The 20,196-nt window shown below is 37.7% G+C and overlaps 1 protein-coding gene across 6 annotated transcripts in view; it reads left to right on the top strand.

The window, feature by feature from the left end:
* Nucleotides 1-2,998: 2,998 nt before the first annotated feature.
* Nucleotides 2,999-20,196, top strand: part of LOC132203223 (acetylcholine receptor subunit alpha-like) — a 51,266-nt gene continuing 34,068 nt past the window's right edge. Inside the window, exons 1-2 of one of the 6 annotated variants that reach the window (XM_059630841.1) lie at nucleotides 2,999-3,420; nucleotides 10,672-10,898. In XM_059630841.1, the coding sequence (XP_059486824.1) occupies nucleotides 3,066-3,420; nucleotides 10,672-10,898 (582 nt within the window). In that variant the 5' untranslated portion in view covers nucleotides 2,999-3,065. Of the gene's footprint in view, nucleotides 3,421-7,520; nucleotides 7,672-10,671; nucleotides 10,899-20,196 lie in introns of those variants that run through there. The other 5 variants (XM_059630844.1, XM_059630840.1, XM_059630842.1 and 2 more) reach the window with 5 other exon arrangements.

Raw genomic sequence — 20,196 nt, 5'->3', positions numbered from 1 at the left:
ATTAGCCAAAAGCGTTATTAATTTCTAGCCGGGCGGGCGGACGCTTTGCGATTTATGAATTTTGAATGGAACGGGTTAAAGTTTAAACGACATACCTGCGCTTTGTTTTTGAAGTTTAAGTGTTCAGTAAATTCATTAGGATAAAACCTGTATAAACCAAAAACGAAAATTAAATACATGATCATTAAATTTACTAATTTAATTTAGGTTGAAAATAGTGGAAGTTTTAAGTTATAACATAAATGTGTGATGGATAATTTTTAAATAATTTGAATTCTTTATTATGATTTGTGAAGTAAATTTTATTTATCTTGTTCATTGCAAATTAAACTTTTCATAAATTTAAGCAACAATTATAAGACACACAAAACAGCCATATGTATGTACTATGTAACAATTTGAAATGAAATTTTGTAATCAATCTTTTGTTAGTTCGTCAATATTTCGCAGATTTTATATGTGATTTAAGAACTTTAAGAAGTTCCTTTTTTATTTTCCACACATTATCAATAAATGTTAATTAATTTAAATTTGTCCTAATCTTCAATTTTTTAAGGATATAAACATTAATAATTATAAATATCAAAGAAATCTTTGCTATATTGGATAAAAGAACACTTTCCTTAAAGCCTTTAAAGACTTTATTTTGTAAGTAGATTACATTTTTAAAGAATATATGTGTTAAAGCTTTGAATTTTAGGAAAAGAGATGACTTATTTAATGTATATTAATTGCCTACAAAAATTTAAGAAATGAAACAAAGCGAATTTTTGCGAGCGCCATTAATCACACACGCATAAAACTTTTTGTCCTCAATTTCGCCGATAAATTATGACATGGAGGTAAAAAATGGTGAGTGCCGCACAAAGAGAGAAAGGGCGAAATGAAAAAGCATCTGCGTGATTCGTCTCGCTCTCTCTCTGCCACGGTATGAATTTTTTTACTCGCGAGGGCGGCAATTCCGCGTAGCCGACGAGATTTGGAATAATAAAAAGTGGTGGAGGCGCGCAAGGTGTCTCCGACAGTGATGGAGCACAATTTGCGAAACCGCTGATTAGATTTCGGAGTCATTTATAAAGCAATTTGCATGCAGGTGTTTTCTCGGGCGACGGCTCAATTACGGAAATTACGGCGTGAGTGGAGGCGCCGCCGCGAGCAGCGCGTAATTTGCATTCCCCGGCCGCTCCGAGCCGGCAGTTTTAATATTCGGGCGGCGCTATTTGCTGCAAATAGCGACGTTTTCTGCGTAATAATGCCGCTGTGGTGTGGAGGTGCGAATATATTTATCACACGCGCACGTTTGGCCAATGAATGGGCCGGCGACAGACAGGCCAGGAAATTGAAACGCACCGCCCGCCCGGGTGCATTATGTTGTTGCCGAAATTCACCCGAGGGGCCGTCGACCGCCTGACGTGTTCTTCTTTGCCCACTCTGTATCATCTGCTGCTTTTGTGGTGGTCGCGGGCAAAAAACACGCTCTGCCGGCACCCTTAAAACCCACCCACCGCCCGCCGTTTCATCGCCCAAAGCGCTGATTGCCAACGGAAAGCACGCGTTGATGGATGGCTATAGCTGCAGAAGAGGATGCGAGAGACTTCGCGCCTTTTTTGTTCTTCGTAATCCAGCAGTATTGAGACAGTGGAGTGCTGCAGCTTTTTTGCTAATTCAGCAAGTCAATTTCTGCATGAGCTATTTTATCTTCCTTTTTCATAATTTTTCATTATTTTTTTCCTTCATTAATTTGAAGTAAAAAAAATTTTGTATGATTTTTCGTTTCAATTCTTTCCTCAAATAGAAATTTACGAGTCTCCCTGAAACATTTATTCGATTATTCTTTTAAGTTAGAAGCTGATATATACAATGACTCTATTTTGGCAATGAAAATTTCCACCCTCCAACCACCTACGCCTTTGTTTCATCCACAGAGTGGGGGCTTAAAACTGCATGCTTCAAACTTATTTAATTCTTTTGGGCGCAAAAAAGTCGATTGAACTCAATTTTCCGTATCCTTTGTTTAAGTTATTCATTTTCCTGGTCGTAAGAAAAGCTTTTTCTTCTTCTTTTAACATATGAAAAACATATGAAAAAAATTTGATTTAAAAATTTATTTGAATTTTGAAAACATCAGATCAGGTAATTTTTTTCTAGAACGTTAGGCTTTAATGTTATTTTCATCAATATTATTAACTTAAACCGCCGTGGTTGAATTGTTTCCAGTCATCTAATATTGTATGTAATGAATCAACATTGTAGGAAAAATCAGGCTCAACTCAAATTTTAAATTTCCAAATATTAGGCTTCAAAAGGGGGGGGGGGTTGTAAGAGAGGGAAACTTAGACTCTATTTTGGCAATGAAAATTTCCACCCTCCAACCACCTACGCCTTTGTTTCATCCACAGAGTGGGGGCTTAAAACTGCATGCTTCAAACTTATTTAATTCTTTTGGGCGCAAAAAAGTCGATTGAACTCAATTTTCCGTATCCTTTGTTTAAGTTATTCATTTTCCTGGTCGTAAGAAAAGCTTTTTCTTCTTCTTTTTTTGTATTCTGACTGAATTTGTGAAGTTTTAAGATAAATTTTAATTTACATATCACTTGAGGACTCACTCGGCATGAAGAGTATCTTGAAGACAATTTTGCATTCTTTTAAAGAGTGTGTTTTCAACAATCGTAAGGGGGCTTCTGCAGATTTCAGACTTCTTTGTGAAGGAATTCATCAGCGAGATGTTTCACAATATTCACGTCTGCAGCCATACGGCATAATGTGAATAATAATAAACATATACTTCGAGGAGGAGATTGCCAAATGCTATGAAAGAAACGACTTTCAGAGTATGATTGCAACGGCGCTCGCTGTATCATCTTCATTTTTACGCACAAAAAGCAACACACGCATTCCATTAAGAAATATTCGTCAGCAGAGATGAACAAACGAAATAAAAAGCTGAGCTCGAAATCATCCTTTCCTTTTAGAATGGAACCTCGTCTCGGACACATCAGACGAAGAGACGCGTGAGTATAAATCATTGCGATTTTTTTTCAGCGGATCTTTCTCTCGCGAGAGCGATGATTGATGCACATTTGGGTGAGTGTATCGGTCCGGGATCGAAGCTGCTTTTTGGCACGCATCCAAGCAGCAGTAGCGCGCGGCCTAGTCGAAGGCGCCATCCGATCGATCGCACCTCTAGACGATCGCGACGCGTCCCCGAGGGGCAACCCGTGGGTCTCTCAGGGTCCCCGGGACCCCGCGAGGGCCGCAGCGAGGGGATGTACGGGAAGATGAGGAGGGCGAGCGAATGGCAAAAGCAGCCAGCCAGCGCGAAGAGAGGTCAAGCTGCGCGCGCCTGGGTGTGTGTGCCGCAGCCTCCGCCGTCAGTAGCACCGAGGACGCAGCGCCGGCACCACCAGCGGCACCCTCTTGGTGAGTCAAAGGGATACTGAAAGAGAGACGCCCTCCGCCCCTGCAGCCATACACGCAATCCTCACACACACACACACTATCACGGCCCGTATATATATAACAAGAAAATCGAGACTTTATGTCAGCATGTCTTTCTGAACCTCGTTTGCTTTTCTTGATTGTGTTTGCCCAGAAACTGAATATTGTTCTTGCCGGTTTTTTTTTCTCTACTTTGGGAATTAAATGGCACGTAATGACAGCATTGGTGCATTTTACATCTTTTATTTTACCAAGGAGTAATTTTAACAAGATGAAGAAAGAATAGGATATTAATTTTACGTGAAACTTTGATAAATCAGTGATTTTATTTTATTTATGCTTCACTTTTGCCATTTCTGATCTGTCGTTTTGTTTTAAGATCAATTATTAGAAATACGTACATTACTTTATTATTTAATCGTTTATTACAAAAATTTTCTCCAAAAATAATCATCTCATATCAAAATATACCGAAGTAATATCAATTAAAAATTTTTTTTTTTATAAAATATCACTGATTCACAGTATTGCATTGAGGTCTGGTGAATTAAAATATTTAATAATTTCTGTTAATATTTTAATTATTTACAAAATAATAACAAAATAAAAATAAAAATTACACAAAACGTAATTTATAATTTTTTTTCTTACAGTTTGTAAATGTGCGATGCAATGCGTGCTTTTAAAAATAGCACTGAATGATAATTAATAGTGCAAGCAATGATCCCTTTATTTCGTGTCTATGAAATAATCACCAAATTGCAATATCAAAATGCTTAGTGCGAAATATTGCATATGTACCATAAATTTTTGCTGGTATGGCATATACTAAAAAATTTTAAAAGAAAAAATCAAGTGTGTGCATCTGATTACTATTATTAATATAATATTATTATTATTATCGAGTTTTTCATTATTTTTATTAAATTTTACTTTTACCTATTTTAAATTGATAAAAACTTAAAAAATTTGGCTTTTAGTGCCTGAAAAAACGGTTATAAAATAACTCACCTAGCATCTAACAGAAATTTACGAGCAATACCGAGATTTTCGTTATCAAGATTTAAAAAAAAACCAGATGCAAAAGCCGACGCGTGTAGCATATGAGCATATCCTATAAAAGTTTAAAAAAGCGTTTACTTGCATTCCATGCGAACTTAGCGAAGTGCGAAAAGCAGGTTGTAAATTTCGCACGCTCTTCTCGCCGTCGGCCAGCAGTAATAATGAATGCCGACGATGAAAGCAGAGGATGAAGCCGGTGAAAAATCCGGGCCTGTTTTGCATGCACCGTGGAGCTCGTTGGTTCGTATTCACAATTATTGTTGACACGACCTACTTATGGCCCCGGTGAGTGCGGCGGAGCATCAGCAGCAGAAATTGCAGCGGTTGGGTTTTGCGCGCGCTCTCTCTCCGGCTAATTAAAATTTCATCGCGGGAGTGTGCGGCGGCGGATTTGAGCGAGAGAGAGAGGCGCGGCTCTTTTGTTTGGCGCCGAAAGCGGCGCTCCGTCTAATGAAAGGTGCCGGCCCGGGCAGGCAAACATGCCTGAATTCCGTTTCAAAGGGCGCACGTATCAATTTTGAATGCGAAGCTTCTGCTTTTTCAACTCATCAGTCGAATGGGAAGCGGGCAGGTGCTCGCGCAAAAATATGCAAATTCAGCCAATTCAATCGATCGATCGGCTCGGTGATGATGCGACGGGGGTAATGAGAGTGTTTGTCTTTGAGTTTTCTTCGTTCGCCCCGACGGCAGACAAATGGGCTTGAGACCTTACGAAGGGCCTAGCTCGATCCGAGTCTCCGCCGCAAAATAACAAACGACGCATTCGTGATCGATGCCGGGGGAGTGAGAGCGACTGCCGCTCCTTCTGTAATTTTTGCTCGCGCCAAACGTATTTCGCCGCGGCTCCTTCTCGCCCGTAGGCTCTCGAAATTCGATCGAGAAAATTGCTCTTGCCTTACAATATTCTTGCGTTTGCCGTACCAATTTTTCGTGTGCCGCATCCTGCCTTGTTGACTGTAAAAAGTTGGATTCCCGCAGCCGTGAAATAGATAAAATGTTGCAGAATTTTTTTGAGTTATTTACTTTCAATAATAAAATTGGTATTTAAAATTTAGTTTAAGAAAGAGATTCTGACACACTGAAAGTTGGCATCCTGTGTCATTTCTTAGTATAATTTTAATACAAACAATAGATATTTACAGGGGTTGAAAACGAGTTCTATTATAAGCCAAATATAAACGGATATATAAATTACTTTGGTTTTTTTTTGCTATATATCTTATATTGATTTAAATAAAATTATAATCAAAAAGGTTAAATTGTTATATACTTAAGAAAAGCATATTATAGACGGTCTTGTGTGAATAAAAAAAATTAAATTATTTGTTAGTAATTAACATCTATTAACAAAAAATTTAGATTATCATTCAGAACGACTTTAACTCTGATAATTATTATGTGTATACGAAATACACACTGTTGTTTATACGGTTTATCCTATGAGTTAATCAACAATAAGCAAAAAAACAATTTAGTTTTGTTATTCCTTTTTAGTTCATTCTATATGAATTTTACATTTGATATACAGCTTACCTAGGTCCAGTTCAGACCAGCTTTTAAAAGGACGAAAGGTCCGAGATCTCCTAAGTTTACTGGTAAAATGTTGTATTTTTCATTTACAATTGAACATGTAGATCGACATTATTTTTAATTATGAAAAACACAAATTCCATCATAAAATCGGCCTAAAATTCCGCAGTACACAACATAAACCCCATACGCTGATTTTCTAAGCTCTCTGAGCTTGGAGGCTCTCATAGAATGAAACGCTCACTTGCTTAAAACGCACTCTTGACGAAATCTCTAAGTTGGCGCATTCATGTAGGCGTGCAGCCATTCCAAGTTGGCGGTTGCTTCCTCTCTTTAATCGTAAAAGAAAAAAAGTGGTGCTCGCCTTTTACGGTCGGCCACTCCGAGGCCCACTTCTTTTTCCTTCCGGGCCAGAATTAACTGCTGCAATTATGCAAATAAATCTATTTAAAAAGCATAAACAACACTTACCCGCGTGTTTTAATTGCCACAAAAAGGAACACACACACGTTCTACAGAGAGAGATAGGGTGGCCGCACTGGCCTAATTAAATTTGCAGCAGAGAGCGAGTGCAATTTATAATTTTTCCTACCCAGGAGCCGGGACCGTGTAGGGATTCCACATTTAAATCTTGATTTCTCCAGAGACTCGAGTCCTGCCCGCCCTCTTTTTTTATCTGGTTAATCCAGAAATCATCCGAGTGAGATGAATCTCTCATTATTATGCAAATAAGAAATGATTTGATAATATCTCTCCAGCACTAGCTCGCTCCTTCTTCCTTCACCCATGCGGAGCATCCAGCATTTTTCTCACTTCAACCCCCTTTTCAGAGGTGCTCCATTTGGTTCATTTGAATCTAGTTTCCCTTGATAAGCACCACCACCTACATGCGATTACTCCTCTAAAATGAAAAATTGAATCAAGATTGAATCTTTCAGGTCGTTAAAAAAGATTCGCTCTAGCTTTATGCTCCGTTTTAATTAAAGAATTAATCAAAAGAGTTGACAATGAGAGTTGAATAATACAAATAATATAATATAAGATTATTTGTTGTCATTTGTTGTTTTGGTAAATCCAGATTAAAATATATTATTAAATTGACTACTAAACATTACATCTCATCACATACATTAACTAAATAGATGTTCCAAGAAATGTTTATTGGGTTCGAAATGAGGGCAACTTATTAAACTATCATGCAATATAAATATACATTTTTTTGTTTGTTATTATTTACGCTGTGCGTCCGTGTTCTTGAGCTAAAATCACACGTTTCAACAGCGACATGAGCAAAATTTTCTTGCATCAGGGGTGTTTTGAGCTAAATCCTTGGGATCCTTGTCAATATATTGTTGGAGTTTACAAGACAAGGGAAAAACAAACTTTCGAGTATTCCCGCCAATTTAAATCATCATTGCTCATAATAATTACTCCCTTGATTATGCCCATGCGCATCTCTTATTAAAATAAAATCGGTTGTTTGCCTCGCCGGCCTCGGTTTGCCTTTTATTTTGGTTAGATGTAAATGCCAAAAAATGACCTAAAATACGAGTTTTTGTGAGAAAAATAGGTTCTTTGTGTGCTCAATCGGCCGATGTAAAGCTGCAGTATACACCTTAAACACTGATTTACGTCCAGGATGTAAGTAAACAAAAATAATCGGCAGTTCATTCATCAAACAAACAGAAAAAATAATGAATGATAAGGAGTCGCTGTCCCGTCCGAGACGATTGGTTTTGCTCATAAATTTTGACTATGAGGACTTAATTCGCTTGGACTATATCAGATAGTGTTTTCCCATATTTTTTTAATATCGGTTCATGGGAATTGAGCGTTTTTTTCTGTCTTTCTCCTGTTTTTTTCCGAGTTCAAAGTGGTGGCCATGCTTTCAGGGTCTCCTTTCGACCCAGCATGAGACGACTTTCTACGCTTTTTTGACCAACATTTACCACTTCAAAAATTATCAAAATTGGTAACCTGATCTATTTTGGCATGAAAAATCCGAAAATGAAAACTCGACCTAATTTGCGTAAACATTGGATTTAGCTCACATGTGAACTGACGCGAAAACAAAATTTAGGCTCAAATCCGCACCGCTGACGCGTCATGGATTTAGCTCAATATCGCGGAGGCACAGCGAGTTGAAAAGCCCATGATGGGATACATCATGCTTAACTTTGTCCTTTGAAAATTCCTTTAAATTCCTTATGGGAAGCAAATTTATTTTGAAATGTTTTTGGTTTAAAAAACTTACCTGATTAAAAAAGTGACAAAATCAGGCACAGTTTTTAAACTAATATTTTCTCTACATAATTTTTAAATTTAGTCTCAATCAAAAATATTTTTCATTTAAATATTGATTGAAAAAAAATCGAAGTTAATAAATAAATATAAATTACTTATATGACTTTCGATGAAATTTCAAAGGTAATCCTGTTTTTTTTTTTTTGTAGATTTTCCTTTCCGAGACAAACCATTTTACTTGTTGTAAAAGGTCATGGGTGCAAAATACGAGTTTTGGCCTGACGACCTTTCCTCAATTATATGGAGACGGGCGTGAATCGCAAGTTCAGACAGCAGAGACCCAAAATTAGTGAAAAACTTTTGACGTGGCGCAATAGGGAAAGGATTAATTGCGTCTCTGCGTGTCTCCCAAGTTGACGCGAAGTTTTTGCGGACGGAAGGAAAAGCATGAGGGAGGGTCAGCAGTTGGGACTCCGCGGGCGGCGGCGCACGCTCTCGGCTTTTGAGGGAAGACAATTAAAAGTAAACGCCGGACGAGCACACGGAGGAGGATTGCGCCGGCAGCTGTGTCTCTAATATTGATTAGCCGGCAGCATTGTTCTCCAGATATGTATATATGTGTGTCTCTGACCCTCGCTTGGCTCTAGGCTGGACGAAAATCCGTCAGACAGAACAAACAATTCTCTCGGTTCTTGCTTTCAAAATAATACAAAAAAGAACTACCCAACGGAGCAGAAGTTAATTTTTTACCGTTCTGTATTTGCAGTGTGCGAATTAAAACTTTTGTTCCCACGACGGTGGTCGGTGCGCTGTTTAAAAATTTCGCAGCTCCTTCACTCGAGGGCGAACGAGACGCAAACATTTTTGCCCGCCGACCTGGAAAGCTGCTTTAGAAAATGACAAAGAATGGCCCTCTCGCGAAACGAAAAATAAGCCGCTGCGCTCTCATTTCATGATTTATTTCTCGCATTTTCACCCGAACTACTTTTTCATTCGTTGTATGTATTTATTTATGTTGCCGGCGAATCAAACAAAATTCCTAGTACGTGTGCGGTCGTGTTTGCTCGACATGAATAATCGTAAACGTTCCGAGGTTGCTGTTTTGCCAACACACGGTCTGAGCAAACAAACGCTTTATTTATTTACCCACCTCAGACCCCGGTCGCGGAATGTGAAAAATTAATGCTCCTCAAATGTTCATGGGCGGAAAAATAGCGCAAGTCGACAAAAGTGAGCCGTTTTGTATAATCCTGAATTTTTCTCTCCGTCCCTTTTTCCACCACTCCGCGGGGACGAGCCCTTAAAAAGACATTTAATTTTTCAACTCCCGTCGCCAGGAATGTGCACCAGGCACGAGGAAATTCATTTTTCATTGCATTTTTTATTTCCCGGCCGGCCGAAAAGCTAATTTAAGTTTCTTTGCAGCGTCATTTTTGTCTAGGGGCCTGTGCAACTGGGCCGTTTTTACCGAAAGTGGGCGCCAACTTTAGATGAGAAAGGGGATTATTAAAGTCCCTGGCCCGTCGGTTTGTTATTGAGGTTCCGCGCAAAACTTGCCTGGCTGAGGAGAGAGGCTGCGGCGTTTGCTAAGCCCTTCTAATCCAAGACTTGAGCCCCAATTTTTCCACCAACGCGCCAGTGCGCAACTTCCACAGGATATGAAAATTCCGAGAGAACGGAACTTGCGTTGTGGGACCTGGGAGAAGTGCATACGGAGCTTTCAGATTTTGCGTGTGTAAACAATGAATGGAGGGAATTTTTCAATTAGCAAGGCATCTCTAAAGAGTCCTGTTCTTTTAGTAGAGGAAATTTAAATTGACGTTGATAATAATCACATGATAAATCAATTTTGATAATAATCATGTTGATTAAAAACCATTTTATGATCAGCATTTCAATAAAAATTATTTCACCATAAATATCCAGGATTGCTGCGACGATCAAGGCAAATGAAGAAATAAATATTGCTACTTAAGTAATTATTTCTGAATTAATTTAATGTTTGTGAAAATTAATGTTTCTTCTTCAATTTTTTTACTCAAGCATGGTTTCACCTATCATTATTTAAAATAAATAAATTACAATCAAATCATTACTCAACATATTGTAATAGAAAAATAAATTTACAAAATTAAAATAACCACTTTTTGGAGCACAAATATTTTTGCTAAGGACACTTAGCTAGATAAATGTGCACAACAAAAATTAAAATTAGAATATTCAAAATACGTACAAAGACACACACAAGATATTATGGGAAAACAATATAAATCTATGGTGTTATATATCTTTTAAAACTAAATGATTACACAAGTAAATTACTAATTAAAATTGTCGTATGAAATTATTATTCTACAAATACAAAATAAAACATTTTTTTCCTTGTTACATTTGCAGATGGTGTTTTTGAACGGCGGCCGGTGATGGGCGGTTGGCGCGAGGTGGGCGTGATCGCCGTGCTGGTGGCCGCAGTGGCCGTGTGGCCGACGGCCGCCAACCCTGACGCCAAGCGACTCTACGACGACCTGCTATCCAACTACAACAAGTTGGTGCGTCCAGTGGTCAACACCTCGGACGTGCTGCGCGTCTGCATCAAGCTCAAGCTCTCGCAGCTCATCGACGTGGTAAGTCCGTCCATTAATTGCATCGGGCACGTGCGCGAGCGGAAATTTGACTGATTGCCGCCATAATTGCACTTGGATTTAATCAATCTCGGGACTAATTAGGTTGGCGCAGCGCAAATTTATCGGCCGCTGTTGCAATTGACGTTGAATAAATACATCCATATTTGCTCTTTTGCTTCCGCCACACGGTTAAATTAATTACGGTGCATATTTGTGTTAGTTGATGTGGCTATTTGTCACAACATGTTTGTATATGAGTAATGGCAGGCGAATGAAAATCATTCTTGCTAATCATTTACTGAATAAATGTAATGTGCTACTTGACTACAAATTTTACGGTTTTAAAGTGAAATTAAACAGGAGGCTACATTTGCATCAAAAAATAATTTTCTTAAACAATATTCTTTAAACCTACAATGTTTGGGAGTACATTTGCATCACTTTTTCAATTATGCTAGGGAGAGAAGAATGTGTTAATTTTTCTGATAAGCTTTTTGGAAAATAATAATCAAAAAAATTTAATGCAGAGATTTAAAAAAAAAAGATATATTAATATTTCGGACATCAAAGTGATTTAAGCTGTTTGTATATGTGACATTTTTTAAACAAGTGTTTCAATTTTGTTTGAAAATAGATGAAAGAGGTTATTTTAAAAATAAAAACGCAATGAAAGGCTTAAAAAATTTCTAGTAAATAGTAATCTTTGACGAATTGTATTTTTTATTTTCAATTAAAATTGATGAAAAATAATAGGTGATTTGTTTGTCAATCAGGTGATTTAAGATTATTCTAAAGCGTCAATTTCAACGTCGTCTTTATGGCTTTTTTCTAAGAAGTTGTTAAAAAATCGTCTCACCTATTAAAAAAAACTTAACATCGCTTAAAAAATTAACCATAAAGTTTTGCTAAAGCCAATCGAATGATTCCCAGTAAGCGAAAATAAAAGCCGCTGTTTGAATTAATCCAAAGCTGAGAACACCTAAATAGAGATAAACATTGGAAAATAGGATTAAGATAATACCACCATATGTCCATGCCAATATTTATTAATAATGGTTATAGTGGGGGTGGCTTTGGGCTCAGTGGAATATGGCAGCAAAAAGGCTCACAGTATGGACGGTGTAATTAAATTTGCACACGAGACAGACAGGCCCATTTTGCCAAATTACTCGATTACATTTTAATCCGGCTCAAAAACGACCCTGCCGTGTTTCCACAAGGGCGCCGCCGATTATTAATTAGACCGAGCCACACAGTCGTACCGTGGCAATAAATTAATCCTGCGAATCGACGTCGTCAGCAAACAGAGAGTGAGTTGCTTTTGAAAGGAACATTGTGGCGAGAGGCGCTAGAGCTCGAGGGAGTCGGATTTGATCGCACCCAGATTTCCTCTCGCTAGCATTAGTAAATTGGCAGGTGGGTGATTCAATCATGCGTATAGCGATACAGCGACTGGTAATTAAAATATCAAGGCCTTGTTTTAGCCGACCGTTCGTCATAAGCGAATGTGATAATCCACTGTGGCGCTGAATATTCATTCAATTTGACTGCGTGTTACGACGGTGAGGCTCAGTAATGAGGGAACACCAACCAATCTTCACCATCAGTGTGCACGGTAAAATGGTTTTCGATAAGCACGTGGTTTTTACTTAATTAAAATATTATCGGACCGGCTCAACGATGGTATTCGATTTTTTACAAAAAAAAAGTACATTTTGATCTCATTCAAATTAAACAAAATTTATGGTGAAAATTTCAAATAATTATTAATAATATACATATCCAATTATTTAAAACTGTGGACTCACCTTTACATTGTTAATAAAATAAAATTATTAAATCTGCCAAATGTATCTAATAATTTATTTCTTTACTGACATTGAATAACTTAAGTATATGAAGCATAAATTAACTGAAAAAAATCTGTCATGTTAAGTGGTATTTTTAAGTCCATATTTTCAATAATAATACTAATCAGAATCATCACAAAGCTATAATATTCTAATTATCTTTATTTTGAATTTAGAAATTGTGTTAGTGTCGCACTTTTAATAATTATTTTCAATTCAAAACAAACTAAAGTTTATATTTAATTGATTATTAATAGCTTTAATGCGGCTATACTGTTAATATTCTGTATTTAGTAAAAATGGTAAAAGTAAAAATTTTAATTACTGTGCAGTTAATAATATAAGTTAAAAATTACTTCAAATAAAACTTTTGCATGCTTAAATATAAAAATACAAATATTAAAAGCAAATGTAATATTGCTAGCGTTATTATATAAAAAAAACTTGGATTAATAATCAATAATAATGCGAATTAATTATTACATACGTGGTGGTGGTGTTCCCGCGCCCCGCTCGCGTCGGGCTAATGTGTATTTACATTCATTAACAGATTCGTATCAGCAGCATTTGCGCGGTGGCCCTTTGTTGCCCCGACTCGCGCGGTTGTCGCACACAGAGCAGAGTGAGATTCGCATTTCCAGGCAGCAGATTTGGCGTCTGCCGCGATTTGGTATCGCGTGTAGTGTTTGCTGGTGAGAGGTGCAGCTTTTAATGAGTGCCAACGCCACCGCCGACCTACTTTCCGTTTAATTTCGCGTGCTCTCTCTGCAAATAAATTTCTCACTAATGTGCGAGTTTGTTTGCCCCCTTATTTTCGCCTGGCGGTTTTCATACTTTTAATAATCCGCGAATGTATGTAGAGTGAATTTTAATGAAATGAAATTAATGCTCTGCAGCTTTTTTCAATTAGTCTCGTTGCGTTCGTGTGCCATTTTCTGAACTGCCGCACGTAATAAATCAACCAAAGCTTATAGATTGAGTGCAGTTTTTATTCATTGATCTTTAGGGATTTGAATTTAATAAAGCGGGGCAAATTGACTGCACACCTCCGTGTGTGTCGATAGCCAACTTTATTCGAGAGCACGTTTGCCGGCCAAATTGCCCTCGTAACTAACCAGCACTTGGCCTTTTTCATTGCCCTTCAATCCGCCGCCTCCCTACGGTGCAGCTCGAGTGAGCGATGGAGCGCCGGCGTTTTCGAAAAGATAGCTGCCCAAATTTACAACGCCAGTCATAAAACGACTCGTGCATTATTGATAAGAACAAAATCGCGGCCGGCGGGGAAAAAAGGTGAAGGCAGGAGCCAAAATTGGTCGGAAAAGAATGGGCATCGATTTACAATCCGTTTGGTCCAAACGACTCCACACGTATTTGAGGGCAACATGGGTCGGGGGTCGTGGATTTCGCTTCTTATTTTGAATATTTTATTTTGAGGGATAAAATATTTTTAGGCGCAAATTATATTTTTCATTCAATTTCTGCTTAAAAAAAGACAAAAAAAAAAGGATTGAATAAATCTGAAATAATGATGGTGAGCTCAACTTTTCAAATTCCACCTTACAATTTTATTTTTAATTTTTTTCATGATATATATTATACTGAGTAAAATTTAAAAAAAAATTATCCAAAAATCCAATATGAAATTTATACCTGCAAAGGCATTTCTTTGCAAAGCTAAAAATTTTCAAATTTATCAAAATTTCTTCCTTTACAATTTAATATTTCAAAATAACATTAAATTTAAAATAATGTTTGTTATTACAAATAAAAATTACATTATTTAATAATCTACTTCACGCCCTGTTTTAAATAATTAACGATTTATTTTTCACAAAGAATTACGTTGCCTTGGTCATCTCTTGAAAATCGGAATAAAAATTTAAAATTGCATTAATTTTTGCAATTTTCTTTCCTAAAGAGAAAGACTAAAATACTCTTCAATACAATTATGTACAAAAAATCTCCAACAGTTAAGCTGGTGTGTAAACAGCTTTCAGGAGGTCAATAATTTAGCTTGTTAAGGCCACGCCACGGCCTCAAAAATGCGCGTGGGATTAAATTCCGGCACCCTTGTAATGCAGTGCTTTTCATCCATAATAAGCCGGCGCAAATTGACTGGCCCTTTGAGCCGAGTGGAAATAGCCACCGGGGCTCATGCACTATTTACGCAGTGGCGGGCGCAAAGTTGCCGGGAATGCGAGTGGTATTCCGACTGCATAATGTAGCGCAAATCTGCGCCGAGGGAGCGTTGCCGCGGCCGGGCCAAGTAAAATAATGAGATGCGCCCCGCGTGCAGTTTCCCGGCGGGAAAAGCGACGACGAATCGCTAACGACGCCCTCAGATGTTTTCGCACGAATCCGGCCAGATTTGTTATTAAAGCGTCACCTTCTGGTGAAAAGCAATCGCACAGGGCCGCCGGGCGTAATCACGGAAACGACGAGTCTCGTTTGATGCAAGCTCAGCCCAAAATGTTGTGATTGTCCGCCGCGTGCCGAAAATGCAAAATTTGCGCGTCGCTGATAATGAGGGTGCTGCTGCGTCGGGGCAATCTTCTCTCTCTCGCGCGCGCTCACTGGCGTAATTTTCTGTGTGCCCGAGCAGCAGCCCGACTGTTTGCAAAATTTACGGCTGGCGTGATTAAGGGTTATTGTTTTGCATTCCAACGAGCCTTGTTTCCAAGCGACGGGGCTATTTGCTGTATTAATGGTGTCTGCGAGTCTGTTAAAAATTTTCAAATGCAATTTACATGTTGAAATAAAATTAACAGATAATTTTACATTCTGGTCATACAAATCTTGAAATTTATTACATAAAAACATGAATATTTTTTCTTTTCAATCGTTTCATTTCTGTTGATTTAATGAATATTGAGCTACTGACAATATAAATTGTTAAATAAGCTGTCATTTTGTTTTGTCCATCAATGTGGAAGCTTAATTGCACCACATTTACGTGCCGACTGCCGACATATTATTATTTTTCAAAAATTTCTGAATAATTTATTTATTTTTTTCTAAAATCTGATTAATGTTTAGCATTAACAATAAGTACAACCATGCTGAAAATTATGAAACAAAAGACTAATTTAATAAATAAAAAATTCATGTTTCCCTCAGGTGCATAGACTATTGTGTCTATGATTATCTTAAGGAACGCTTCATTTCATTTAATTCATAGCTTTGAGCATTCAATTCACTTTCCGCTTTCCATGCAACGAGAGCAAATCTGCTTAAACATTATCACTGAAAGCGTTTTGTCTTCTCTGTGACAAAGGTGCAGCCAGCAAGCCTTACATCCGCAAATCCCTAATTCAAAATCTGGACATTCAAATCTCTTAACGACGCCGCTTCCTTCCCAGCAGAAAACCGCCATTCACTTTCCTGCGCCGCATGTACTATTGTGTGAACACCGACGTAATTGAATTCACTTTATGCCGAGCGAGAAAATCATGGACTAAATGTAAGTACTCGTCACACATGCAGAACTGCTGCGGTGGAATTTAATATTTAGATCACAATTCAAGAGGCCGCGAAATTGAATTTTCCGCTCTGGAGTACACAAAAAGTAGCAGACCATCTCGTGCAAATTTGCACCATTGTGTTTTAAAACACGCGAGCGAATCTTCTCTCTTCTCGCCAGCTTTTTATTCCTCGTGTTTTGCTCGCGCGCCGATTTACAAGTCGGCTCCTCTCTCTTTCTGGGCGGGCAAACTCGGTCGAGCGGAGAAGTTGCAGAGAAAGTTTTTGCCAAACTTTTCCGCGTCGATGCCATTTTTGTCGCACACCGGCAGATGCATACATAAAAACAGCAACAGCAGCTGAAAGTTCGACGCTCTTTGCCGATTGATGACGCACAAGCCGGCGGCACAGAACAAAGTTTTAAAAATATTTCGCTTTTTCCAAGTATTACTTGTTGATGGCGGTAAAATTAATTGCAGTTGATGATTGCTTCTATTATTAGAATAATTTTTGATAAATCAAAGTTTTCTGCAGATTTTGAATTTTATTACAAACCCTACAGCAACAACAACTGTTGGGAAAACATTGAATTGTTGAACAAAAAGCGCCAGCATAGTAACGCGGAGATTATATTTGCTAAAACTTCTGGAGATCAAGGAGATCTCATCTGCTGAAGTGGACTTAAATTGACTTTTAATTCAATGTAATTTATCATAATATGAAATGAATAAAATTATGAAGATCTTTAAATTAATGTTCCACAAATACAAATTTACTTAAATTTTTAATTCAATGTTCAGGCAAATTTGGCCCTTATTAAATTTGAAATGTAACAAAAGAAATCTATAATACGATTAATACGAATTTTAATTTAAATTTTTTGAAATTTCATTTTTTTATGACGCCAAATTAAATTTATTCAAATTTATTTTTCTTGCTTTATATACAATGAAACAATTCTGTAACCATGTTGCATCATTTTTTTTTTAAATTTTCACTCCACAATCCAGAAAATTTAGAAATTCATATAACCAATCCATATCTCTTAATTGAAAACTTTTTTTTCAGACAATCCTCATAAATATGTGAATTGAGTGAATAGGCAAAGTTTGAGTGACACACATGTGACCAAAATGTCCGCAAGCTAAGGTTCAATTAACGGGCGGTCATGCAGCTGACCATTAAAAGGCCATAGTGCGGACTCATTAAGTCATTAATTAGCAAAGAAAGGCCGGGCAGCGTTGGATTGCAGGCGCCAGCCGGTCCTCGTTTTACACGCACACCCCACACGTGTGTGCCTAGGAGGGTTGCCGGTCGGATCGTCGCAGCCAAATCGCAGTTTGATTCGGGCCGCATTGCGTTTCGCCGCCGCGATCGACACACGCAGCGTCATTGTTTCCGCACTTTTATTGCCTTTGATTCCGGAAAGATGGCGATTTGTGCCCTCGGCCGCGCCGAATTTTACGAGTAGCGACAAATTTATAGCTGTCTGAATGAGACGATAAAATTGAGGCGGGCCAGGTCGATGGAAAATTGCACTTTGTTGCGCCTCTGCATGGAAATGGTCCAAAATGAGCCTTCGAGTGTCTTCTTTTTCGTTTTATATTGCTGCTGGAAAAGACCATTGGATGGGGAGTAACTTGTTTCTGCTTTTACAATAAAATGAATAAAGTTTATATTTAAAATCAGCATATATAAAAAATTTACATAATTTGTTTTATAATATACTGTATATACTCTCCATTTAGTTTCTTACACTTGTAGATTAGTATTTTTGAAGAAAGTAATTTCATCACATAATTCTTTATCTCTGTGCTTTCCCTAAATAAAATATTATGTACAGAAATGTTTTTCTCTTGCGTGTAATTAATTTTGTTCTGACTTTATGTGGGTGGCTAAGCTGATGCCCTTGATTTCAAACCCAATCTCCTTAGAAAAAATACTTGCACGTAACGTTTGCTTTGTAACTAACAAATAAAGAAAATTCAGAGAAAAAAACAAAATTATTTTTTAGTATATCTAATGAAAGCAATACAACTTAAATATAAAAATTTTAAGGCGTTTTTAAAACACAATTACAAACAAAAAATGTATCCTGGCGCTTTTATTATTCCTTTTATTTAATGGAAATATGATGATTTGAGATTTTAGTTTTAGAGAAAATTTTCTTCTTAAAATAAAAGAGTTGTGGTGCCGTTAAGTACAATAAATTCAATTTTCCCTCCCGGAGTTGTGTGTAACAATTGAGGAAAAATACGACAATAAAAATTGGTATTTTCTGGCTGTGGCTATTTTTTTTCTCTTTTTTTTTTTATCAAATAATTCATGTAAATGGATGAAAAATGTTAACGATCACATGAAGTTATTTAAATGATAAACTCTCTTGTATGGCAGTAATTAATATTTAATTTATATTAATGCAGATAACTGTGCGTGTTTTTCCTACTTTTTTCGTGAAAATATTTTTCAAGAGCACGAAAGCACAAGACAAGAGCTCTTCTTGTGAGTGCGTGTGTATAATTTTTACAAGCTCGAGCAACACGCTCATCAAACTCTAAAAATTACAACCGACTTGTGGGGTGCCGCGCGCGCTCGAAAGCCGCCGCCGCGTGTGCCGCTAGCTCGTCGGAGTTAATGAACGAGGGCGTACAGATGTTAAAAAATACATACGCACGGTGATTTTTTACGACAGCACGCCGGGATAAAATCCTGATGTACGCTGCCGCCTCTCTTTTGGGCCGAGTGTCGTTAATCCTCTGCGAAGCCAAAAGTTAACATGCCGCGGGTCAAAGAGCGAGCCGGGGTAGCCCACGACTGCAGGCGATCGCAATTTCAACCGCAAGTTTAAAATTAGAAAAGCGAAAAATGCGGAAAACAAAATGCAGATCCTGGTTTACAACATAATCATTATGAGGAAAAGCAAAATAGAGTAAGAAAAAGTGATTTTTTTTATTTATTTTTTAAGGAAAAATATGAAGATCTACCATATTCACCTTCCCTCTTGAATCATTGCTTAAGGTTCCGAATCCAAGTGTGAAGACGACGCTTTTTCTTTCACAACCGGCGCGTAAATCAAAAGATGATTCGTGTGTGTGGTCCGTTCTCTTTTCATTATACTTTTTTTTCAATTCTTGGTCTTCTGCTGGTGGTGGAGAAAAAAAGCCGTGAATGAATCTCTTTCGGGCTCGCGAGTAATTGGAAAGGCTGTAAAGTGTGATTTACGGACTGCTCGCCGACCGGTCATATAAAGTGCTGTGCGTCTTACTCAACAAGCGGCACGGTCGAAAAACAGGTAAATTTATTTCCTCCCTCGGAGAGTAGTCTGCGCTGATGAGATGCTTTAATTTTCGCGTGGAAAAAATCGATTTTTGCAATTTCCGACTGTGTCTCGCGGGTGGAAATGAAAAACTCCAACTGATTGCACTCCACTCGTTCTACCTGCGTGCACTTTTTTTTCGCAGCAAATCCGATTTATTTTGTCTTTTTTATTAAAAAAAAAAAACCTAGAGAGCTTTAATTTTCTTTGGTCCCGTCAGCCACTAATTTTAATTTCTCATCTCTAATGTTTACTTACTTTGCAACGTTCATTCAGAAAGAGTAAGCACCAGGCTATTTGTTGTTTTGGGCTCTCTCGTGAATGAGCTGCTCGAGTGGAGGAAAATAACTGCGTACACAACAAACTTTCATCCAACCCTTAATGGCCTCTTCACTTTTTCGCGGAAAGCCATCCATCTCCAGCCGCCCAGCTGACAAATGAAATGACTCTTATATTTCGTCTCGTTGGACAATAAAAATGTTAAAAAAAGTGTTGTGACTTCCTGATGAATGCTTAAAAATATTTTTAAATCATTTGTACATATAACAGGATCACATTACTTTAAATGTACACCCTTGTGTGAGATTACAATGCTGATTTGGCCACACCTTAATTGGAGGACGTCGGCATTTGAACAAATATTAGCATACCAAAGAAGGGCCGAAATTAGAAT

Source organism: Neocloeon triangulifer, unplaced genomic scaffold, assembly GCF_031216515.1.
Source record: "Neocloeon triangulifer isolate White Clay Creek 2 clone unplaced genomic scaffold, ASM3121651v1 ptg000017l, whole genome shotgun sequence".
Classification (NCBI taxonomy): domain Eukaryota; kingdom Metazoa; phylum Arthropoda; class Insecta; order Ephemeroptera; family Baetidae; genus Neocloeon; species Neocloeon triangulifer.
The sequence above is the reverse complement of the archived record's forward strand: the minus strand, read 5'-3'. Positions and strand labels throughout refer to the sequence as shown.